Source organism: Montipora capricornis, chromosome 9 (genome assembly GCF_036669925.1).
Source record: "Montipora capricornis isolate CH-2021 chromosome 9, ASM3666992v2, whole genome shotgun sequence".
In the NCBI taxonomy this organism is placed as follows: domain Eukaryota; kingdom Metazoa; phylum Cnidaria; class Anthozoa; order Scleractinia; family Acroporidae; genus Montipora; species Montipora capricornis.
The window spans coordinates 21,161,319-21,171,318 of NC_090891.1; the positions used below are offsets into that span (position 1 = coordinate 21,161,319).

A 10,000-nucleotide genomic window follows, 5' to 3' on the forward strand; every position below is an offset into this window, starting at 1 on the left:
TGTACATACGTTGGCTTCGGGGGGATCGCCGAAATCTGGATCGGAAACAATATTTGACGGGACGAGTTTCGATTTCGGTGAATAGCAATGTTTAGTTCTTCCACAAGTTCCTTGGACGCCAAAAAGGCCGATGATAACAACGGTACAACAAGATGCGCATTATCTAGTGACTGCACTCTTGAAAAGTCCCCTGACACTGGCTCGCTGATCTTCAAGGAGGGGATTTTTTCGAGCAATAACTGCTTCAAAATGACGGCGAATGTGGTATCAATGGACGCAAAACTTAACGCGAGATCGCAAACAAAGGAATCATCTGATGGAATTTCTTTTGATGTGGACTGTTTTAAATCCGCCCGCACTGATTCAGGTGGATTCTTTGCAAGATGACCATCAACAGACATGTCCAGACCATCAGTACGACCGACTCTCAAGGACTTCTTGTCGCGACTGTAACAACTTAAATCCACAGATGTTTTCAGAATGTTTGATCGCAATACAAAACGGCTTTTTCTGTAGTTTTCCATAGCGCTTTCAAGTGGAAGGCTGTCTTTTCTTAGACCATAAACACACTCAGTGAGAACGTCATCAGCAGTGGGACTGGTACCTAAATCAATCAAGCAGGAAATGATTATTCCGATACCGGGTAGGTAGTTGATGTATTGGGACATATATTGTACCGGGACATAACATGTATTACTATATACAGTAGCTTGGCTTTAAGAAAAAACTGATATCACTGTTTAGATTTTTTCTCACCAAAATTCACTTTACCAGGAGCCTGACATATGAAAAAAGTAGAAGGTATTCGCGAGAAAATTTTCTACAAGAACAATTGTCGCCTAGATTTAATTTGTAGGTCAGTTGTTCCAAACTTGAGAAAAAAAGTGGGATCACCGACTTCCTTTCGGAGAAAAGCGCATTCATTTTATGCTTTCATTTTTGATGCGACGGGACATTGCGGCGCGGTAGAGATGCGCAGAAAAAATCGAGCGAAGGTAGACACCCACTCGTCTTAAAAATGTTGAAAGAACTTGTTGAACTTTTGTCATATTTTTAGTTACTGGGTTCCGATATTCAAAGAAAAAAATTGCCACCAAAAACAAAAGTACACATTTCGAATTCCGAAGTGTACACAAAGATAATATCATAATGGTATATGATATATGACCGTATATCGGGCTCAATTTTAAATTATGGCTAACCATGGAATGCACTTTCAATGCGAATTTCTTCAGCAGGACACAGCTGTTACAACTACTCTCGGGATTGGTTCAGAGAGCGTCGTTTATAAAAACCTCGCTTAACTAGAAATAATTGCTGAAGCAGTTGTCATACATAGACATCTACATCTAAATGTTCCACCACCCGGCAAAGTCTCCTTGACTTTTGGTTGATTCTGAAAAGATGGCCTCATACACCATAAGCCTTAAAGCTTTTGAGATATCACCACCTGGCCGACCACTGAAAGAAAATAGAACAGTCCACAACATCGAGAACTTCGTTAGCCCGTTCCAGGCTCCCAGATAGTCGGGAAAGCGAAAAAAACTGCGTGCGAAAAAAGAGTGGGGGCTTGAGTCGAGGCGAGCAAGCTAGCTCTTTGCGAAGAGGGTGTGGGCTTTTTATCCTGTCCAGGGGCTGCTTTTACTTTTTATTTTTCATACCACAAGTCCTGGGACAGAGTGATCAAAATGGAGGATAATACTTCATTTAAGGCAAACTGACGAGAACGCATGTTTTATGAGTCAAATGAGTCATGAGTCAATGGACTCACAGTCAATATAGCAATAATTTGTTGATTAAGCCTAAGCCCTCGTTTCAGTGATTAGGCCCAAGCACTCTCTGAAATTTTAGCTTTCATTTTATGGTTTAATTAACTGCACTAACTCGTTGACTCATTGTCTCATTGACTCATGACTCATTGACTCATAAATACTTGACAATGGAGGATAATCCTTCATATGAGGAAGAGATCGTGTTGGTTTTTATTGTCCCACTTGGGAGGTTATAAACACCAAAGGGCTGTAACAAGGGGGCCTACGGTTTTCGTCCTCATCCGAAATGACTTGAAAGTCTTTCCATTTTCTGATGATATTTCAAGGCAGCACTTTCTCCTCAATTATTTTAAGGCCTGAGAGTTGCATGGTATGGTCGAGGTTCGAGCCCACGACACCCCGTACACCGAGCCATAAGTGCCCAGTGAGATGAGTGGGATCTGGGCCCAGTTATCCACAGCCTGATTAAGCTAATCCCGGATTACAGGAAACTTACACTGCAGTCTATATTCTGATCTGAAAAAGTTCCTACAGGAATTAAGCTTCCAAAATTAACTACACTAAATTGCTTTCCTTCAGCATAAAATTACAACGTCAAGGCGATGATGGGCGAAATTCAAGCCTGGGTTTGTAATTAATCGTATATTAGTGTTAAAGGAGTCATAGTTTTTTAATGGACCTTCAATCTTGGGAAAACGTGACAACACCATAAGCTGATCATTCCCTAATTTGTCTGTGTGATAAAAGAATAAATTCTTCCTACTATCACCCCTCCCCACATTCCAATGTTGGTTAAGACTGCCAAAGGCTTGCAAAGTATTTTGTTATACCTCCCAACTCAAATACGTTTTCCGATTGGAGGAGAACGTGTCACGTGTCATGGGTAAAAACTCACTAACACCCTAGGGAAACAACGACTTAAACTTTCGACTCGCTCGTGCACCTTTGAAACAGCGGCAAATTCCGAGTAAAAATCCGTGTATTGTTCTGTTTTGAGTTGGAGCAAGAGATTATAAAGGTAAGAGAAGTAATCCCTCATACTGGCCCTATTCCCATCGTAGTCCCTCTTAGGTTATTTTTAGATGATATCAATTTTCCCGCGGATAATGTTACCGCGCGTTACGTGGAAGTTTCATGGAGGAGGGAAAGTGCAACAAATTCTGTACGATGCCACTTTCCGTTTTCAAAATTGAGTTTCATGGCCTGATAAAATTCATCGTCTGCAAGATACAGGTTTCAAACATACATCCTTGGAGTTACTTAACTGCTTAGTTCGCAGTGGTACCAATTTGAAGAATTTCCAATCTATGAAACCGTGTTAAATAATTTTGACATATGCAGATATGTTTACCTTGGTTGCATTGCGTTACTTGTCCATTTTAGTGCGCACTTTCTCATCGTCTACAAAATTCTGTCGCTTACAAAACTCGTCCTCGTCAATATACAGTTTGCAATCATATATTATAGAAATCGGTTAACTGTATAATTCACTCTAATACCAATTTTACGATTGTCTAGTGTAGGAAACCCTGTTAAACAATTTTGTAAAAGGGAGCTATATTTTACGCGTGCGTTGCAAATTGACTTTAATCCGATCTTACGTTTTTAAAAATTTTTATCGTACGGTCAATTAAAATTTTCCTGTCATGTGTGGTACTGTTTGAAAGCGTTAGCTGTCTAATTTATGAATATCATAGAATTAAGTCACCATAGTTTAAGTCCGCTAAGAAAATCGAGAACGCGTTGACCAAGTCAGGAATATGTTACTTGGTGACTGTAGTCCGCGATATTTCATTGTGTACAAAATTCTGTCGCCTATAAAACTCGTTACTTTCAAGATACAAGATGCAAAGATATATCATTCAAATCGCTTAACTGTGTTGTTTACAGTGACACCAATTTCAACACTGTCCAATGTACGAAACTGAGTTTAATAATTTTGAAAGATGCAGGTATATTTAACATGCGTGCTTTGCAAATTGACTTCCATGCGATACCACTTGTTCATACATTCTTATCGCGCTGTCTGTTCAAGATTTTCTTTCATGTCTGATATCTGTCTAATTTATGAATAACTAAGAATTAAGTCGTCATATTTTAATCACGCGAAGAAAATCAAGAACGCGTTAACCAAGTCAGCAATATATTACTTGTTGACTGTAGTCTGCGAATTGCCAATGTTTACAAAATTCTGTCGCTTATAAAACTAGATCCTTTCAAGATACAGGTTTCAAACATCTATAACTGAAATCGCTTAATTGTCTAGTTTTCAATGATACCACATTCAAGGTTGTGTCATATACGAAACCGTGTTAAATATCTTTGTAAGGAGACAGCTATATTTAACATACGTGCTTTGCAAATTCACTTGAATCCGATAACACGGGTTCAAAAATTTTTATCGGACGCTTGATTCAAGTTTTCCTTTCATGTTTGGTACTGTTGTAGAGCTCTATCTGCCTACTCTATCACCGTATCAGAATTAAGTCAACATCTTTTAATCCCGCAACGGAAACCGAGAATGCGTTTATTAAAGTCAGAGAGATCGTACTTATCGACTATAGTCTTCCATTTGCCATTAAGTACAAAATCCTGTCGGTTACATAACTCATTCCTTCCAAGATACAGGTTTCAAAACATAAGTCATTGTAATCGGTTAACTCAGTAGTCAATAAGTCACGTTCGTCCACTAAATGTATATATACGATTGTCTCTCAACATCCTCCGCCATTTTTGTTTGATGGTAAATCGCGAACGACGCGAATCATTGCGTGGGAATTCGCTCAGCTGTCAACATTGGTAAAAATGAGGACATGTGATTGGCTATCAGTTAACCCTCGTGGGAATACCGGATCTCGCAGGAGATCTAAAAATAACTTAAGAGGGATTACGATGGGAATAGGGCCAGTACGAGGGATTACTTCTCTTACCTTCATAATCTCTTGGTTGGAGGTATAACAAAACGCTTAATGACTGGCCCCACGGGAAACAGTGAGTTTTGTTTCCCCTCGACCCTCGGTATTCCCCGAAGCGAAGCCGTGGAAACAAATCTCGCTGTTTCCCTTAGGGCCAGTCATTAAGTGCTTATTGAAGCACAATATCAACATTGGGATGGGGGTGAGGATTAATATACTTTGTGAGTGCATGTCAAATGATGTTTAAGCTGGAATTTTTCCTAAGAGTTTTGTCCAAGAATTGTAGATGTTGATCGATTAGACAATATTATAAAAAGGTCTTATGCAAATAATGCACAAATTGTAAACAAATATTCCGCTTTGCGATAGAGACTCACTCTTTAGTCTGTTGACCAAGTCGACGCACACTTTGGATAGAAGTTGATCTGTATCCACCCCTGGAGATGTGCAGTCGACAGGGAGGGGTCCCTCACACCAGAAGGGCAGCTCATTGACAGGCTCAACCATTAGGCTTACAAGATCCAAACACCTGTCTTTGTCAATAAACAAGGCATACGCCAAGCAGAACTCTTCGCAGCATACTTTGGATTGTATGTATTCCGGTGACAAAAGTGCAAATGCGCTTTTTGATGAATCTGTAAAATGAGGAACGATAAGGTATTAAACAAGAGCTGATGTTTCGAGCGCATTAGCCCTTCGTCAGAAGGAAATGCTTTTAGTCGATGGTGATCACACAGCATTCTTACCTAATGCAGTGTACAACAACTGCTGCCACGATGTGCCCGTGTTCAGCCCAGCAGAATCAATGAAGATCTTCAAATCTGGGTCAACAGACCTGGGAGTTTGAGAGAAAATGCATAAAATGTCATATCTGAATAATTTAAATGGTCAACTTCAATACAATGCTGTAAAAGGTCTGGTTCATCCCACAAGAGACAAAAGGATGATGAAGAATCTCGCCATCTGATTGGCTTTCAAGACCAGGTATTCAGAGTAGAATTGCGAATTAAAACGAGGCTGACAGACATTTTACCGTAGCAACGCGTAACCTTACATAGCAACTGAGACGAAAAAGGAAAACAAGTATTTTCAAAGCATTTTTTTTCCCGTTTAAAATGCAAAAACCTGGCGGGAGTGAGGAAGATTTTCCTGGCTCCCGAAAGTCGAGGCATATCTTGCAAATGGATATTTAGCGCTCGTTGAATACAGTAACTGCATGTCGCCAAAGGTAAATTGAATGGCATCTTTGGAAAAGCTATACGATTCAAGGAAAATTTCACCACCTGACTCGTGAATTCCACGTTAAATTTCACTTGAAAAAGCGATATCACAATCATCGCGATGTCGGTTTTTCGCGCGCAATTTAACGTGAATTCCCTCGCCAGATGGTGAATAGAGCGGTTTTCAACTGAGTGTCGCAAAACAAATTTGACAGTAATTACATTGACCAATCACAGCAGGTGCAAACAAAGCAATGAACCAATCCAAATTCGTAGCAATTCCATGTAACCTGCTTAAAGCGCGGGAAACATCGCGCGTGCAAGTCGCGATTGCTTTTGGTTTTCCTTCTCATTGGTTGATAAACTGGCGCGAGATTATTAAACCAATCACTATAAAGCACAGCAATTGCAATCGCGTAATTACTTCCGATAGTCATTTGAAAACTGCACTATGTCCAGAATTACAAGCAATGAGATACACCCCCTTGTCCTCTTACCCCTCAACTCAACTTAAACATCACTTGTGTCAAGAAAGAGACCCTTCCACGGTTTTTGACCAACATCTTGGCTGGGAGGCAAACATGGCTAGATTTACAGTAAAGGTATGGGATTTTCGCCACCTTTGAACCGCTGTAGCGCCGCTAAAAAGAGACGGATTTCCAACTATTGCCACTACTTCAAATAGTTCTATTGATATCATTCATTCAACAGAAAATAAGGCCATTAGGAAGGCATGAGGTCCGTAAATTCGAATAATAAATCTTTTCATGTTGCTTCTAATTTCGCGGCAATTTGTCGTGATGATTTTAGAAGAGTTTGTATGCAATCTTAAAAATTCGTTTACGGCCGTTGTAGCCTGAATCTGTTCTTTACATTTCATGAAAATTATCCCAATATAAATGTCTTTTAAAAGACACTTTCACTGTGAAAATCCGTCTCTTTTTAGCGGTGCTACAGCGGTTAAAAGTCGGCCAAAATCCCATACATTTACTGTAAATTTAGCTATGTTTGTCCCCCAGCCAAGATGGCGCCAAAAACCGCGAAGGGTCTATTCCGGTGATAAATATCGCAAAGTGCCCCCTAAATCTCTTCTTCAATCACGATGACCCTAACTTAAAAACACCATGAGCACCATGCTCACTATATTATTGTTGGAAACACTGTTGATGCTTAAGCCCCCGTGAAAACGGACGCAGCATTGTTCGCCAACAACTCCCAACACTGTTGGGTGTTACGTGTAGCCTCCGTTTGCACACCCTGTTGCATGCCGGGAGTTGCTGCTCGAAGTTTGAAACTGGTCAAACTTTTGCACCAACAACTCCCAACATTTATTTTGTTCTGTGATCGCCGAACCGTAGCGCAACAATGTTGAACCGGTTTGCACGGCTCTTCCAATATTGTTGGGGCCACGAACGCGCATTACATATGGTCTCCACGGAGATAGCGACGCATTAACGGTCGTCACTTATTTCTATCCCTCAAACCGACATTTCCCCTTTTATTCAACTTACACGACGTACAATGTACTTTAGACTTCAAATGTACTTCAACGAAACAAACATTTTAAACAAGCTGAGAAGATTCACAATAGGCGAGGCAAAGAGTTGAACCCGGATCGATAGCTTCACCTTGCAGTTTCCGATATCCACTAGACTAACGAGACAAGCCCCTGGAAAATCATTGACATAGTAGTACCCAGCAAAACAAATGAAAGTTAACTGTCTTCAACGGGGTTTTTAGACCTAAATACTATAGATCAGCGCGGCTTAGCTTAGAAACGCTATTTCTTGTTGAACTTAAGCTCCAATTCTGCCTGTTTTCGTTCTTTTCACAGCGCTAAGCTTGTCATATTAAGATGGGATATTACGTCGTGTAATTGCTACGAAATGTCCAATGTCAGTTTGAGGGATGGCCATAAGTGTTGACCCGCATAACATGTCGAAAACAAGATGGCAGCCGAATTTTATTAAGTTCACAAAGTCTCATGGGTCGTATCCTTCCCATAATACAGTGCACGTCCTTACATTGTTGGGAGTTGTTGCGACTGTTTGCACACAACTGCAAACACTTGCAGAACCAACAACTCCCAAATGGGAGTTGTTGCATCCGATTATTTGATGGTCAATGCATTGCCATTGCATGCAACGGGGACATGAAATGATTTTGGTGAGAACGATTGTCACTGGGCACAATAAGTACCTGAGAATTGCAAGCAGTTTGTCTGCATGGGTCTTGTTCTGATGAGAGTACGAAATGAACACATCATATCTTGAATTCACTTGCATTGCTGCACTTGAAGCCACATCCTTCTGAGATGGTTTCACCAGGGATTCTGCCACATTATCACTTGCTGTTCTTATTTTCCAGTCATCCTTTGGTCTGGAAGTACAATATTACGCTTTAATATTTACTGTATGTCTCTCTCTGAATCTGGATTTGACCATTGTGTATAAAACAATATTATAATTAAAAGTTAATATAACGTAAAGAGATAAATACAGCTCGTTCCGCCCCAGAGTCGATCAGCCTCACAATATTCTGACGACCCTTATATGATAGCTAACCAACCCTAATTTTTCATCACTAAAATCAGTGCTTACCTAAGATTCCATACACTTAATTGTTAAAACGAGTGCTTAGACACAATAATACGTGGGGCGGATCAACTCAGGGAAGAACGACCAGTTACCGAGTTAGAAGAGCAAAAGGGGTGAGGAACGGAAAGGAACTTTATTTAAATGTCCAGTCATTCTTGCGCTGGAGCACTAATAGACCAATTTCTATATATTAAAATTCAGTCCTAAACAAAAGGCGTCATCTCGAGGCTCTGGGGAATCCCCTACACCTCGAGGTGATGACTTTTGTTTAGGACTGAATTTAAATATGTCGAAATTGGTCTTGAGTTCTTGGAACACTGTAAACTACAATTATTATAGTTCAATTAACGCAAATCAAGTAAAATCAAAGTCAAATGTTGGTTTTTCAGGAAAGGGGAAAACCGGAGTACCTGGAGAAAAACCTCTCGGTTCAGAGTACAGAACCAACAAACTCAACCTACATATGACGCGGAGTCTGGGAATTGAACCCGGGCCACATTGGTCGGAGGCTAGTGCTCTCACCACTGCGCTACCCCTACACCTCAAAAAATAAATTACTGACACCCGTTTTTAATGAAAGTCCTCTTGTTGATCAAAGTGTATAAATTATTACTATTTGTGCCGTGAACTTTGAAAATTCACCATCAAGCGTACAATTATTGATTCCAACCAAAGAACACCGTTCAATTTACAGGTTAAGCTTGGTGATTTTACAAAATAATGTGTTTGACGTAAAATTTCTAAGACTCACTTTGACACCTCAGTTTTCCACTTTAAGCCAAAAGTTTGCCTCTTTGATCAAATGCAAATAGAATTCAAAGCCAGCAAACTCAGTAAAAATGGTATCGGTGCAACAGAGATTGTTCTCTTATTGACAAAAACACCCAATAAGCTTTTCAAAATAAGACAATACAGACTTGCAAGCCTAGCCTAGAAATGTGGAATAAGACATCTATACAGCTCTTAGTCACACAGAGTGATGAAATACCTCAAGATGAAATATATCAAGGGAGAACTAAAAATACATTACCTACAGTCTTCATATTGGATAAGTGACATGTATGTTGGCATGCTATCCATTGAAGTAATGTAAAATGGTGCAAGGATGGTCCCATTTGAACGCCTGTTTATACACAAAGCCATGTTGTACTGTTCAATACAGCTCTCTGTCTCTAAGTATGATGGACTTAGCAAGGCAATAACACGAGAACATTTTCCCATGATGTTGAATATCTCCTCTTGCCAAGATTCATTTTCATTGAGCTCTTGAAAATCATGAAACACACTGACACTTTTTTGAGCCTGTAGAAATGTGACAATGCTAAGGGCACATTCATGGTCCTTTGGGCTGTTGGATACATACACATCATAAATAACCTCTGTCTCCTGTAAAAACATACAGACAGTGTTAGTGCTGAATCCCTTCCCACAGATTTACAGTTGCAATGGGTTGGTCATGTCAGAAAGGCAACTACAATCATGCACAAAACTCGTTA

The 10,000-nt window shown here is 40.1% G+C and overlaps 1 protein-coding gene across 1 annotated transcript in view; it reads right to left on the reverse strand.

Annotated features, from left to right (window-relative positions):
• LOC138015628 (uncharacterized) overlaps window positions 1–10,000 on the reverse strand; it is a 17,301-nt gene that overhangs the window by 1,206 nt on the left and 6,095 nt on the right. The window contains exons 4-8 of the mRNA XM_068862714.1: window positions 9,535–9,890; window positions 8,107–8,286; window positions 5,434–5,522; window positions 5,065–5,322; window positions 1–604 (exon numbers count right to left, since the gene is read on the reverse strand). The exon at window positions 1–604 is cut by the window's left edge and continues 1,206 nt beyond it. Coding sequence (XP_068718815.1) covers window positions 1–604; window positions 5,065–5,322; window positions 5,434–5,522; window positions 8,107–8,286; window positions 9,535–9,890 — 1,487 coding nt within the window. The remainder of the gene's footprint in view (window positions 605–5,064; window positions 5,323–5,433; window positions 5,523–8,106; window positions 8,287–9,534; window positions 9,891–10,000) is intronic.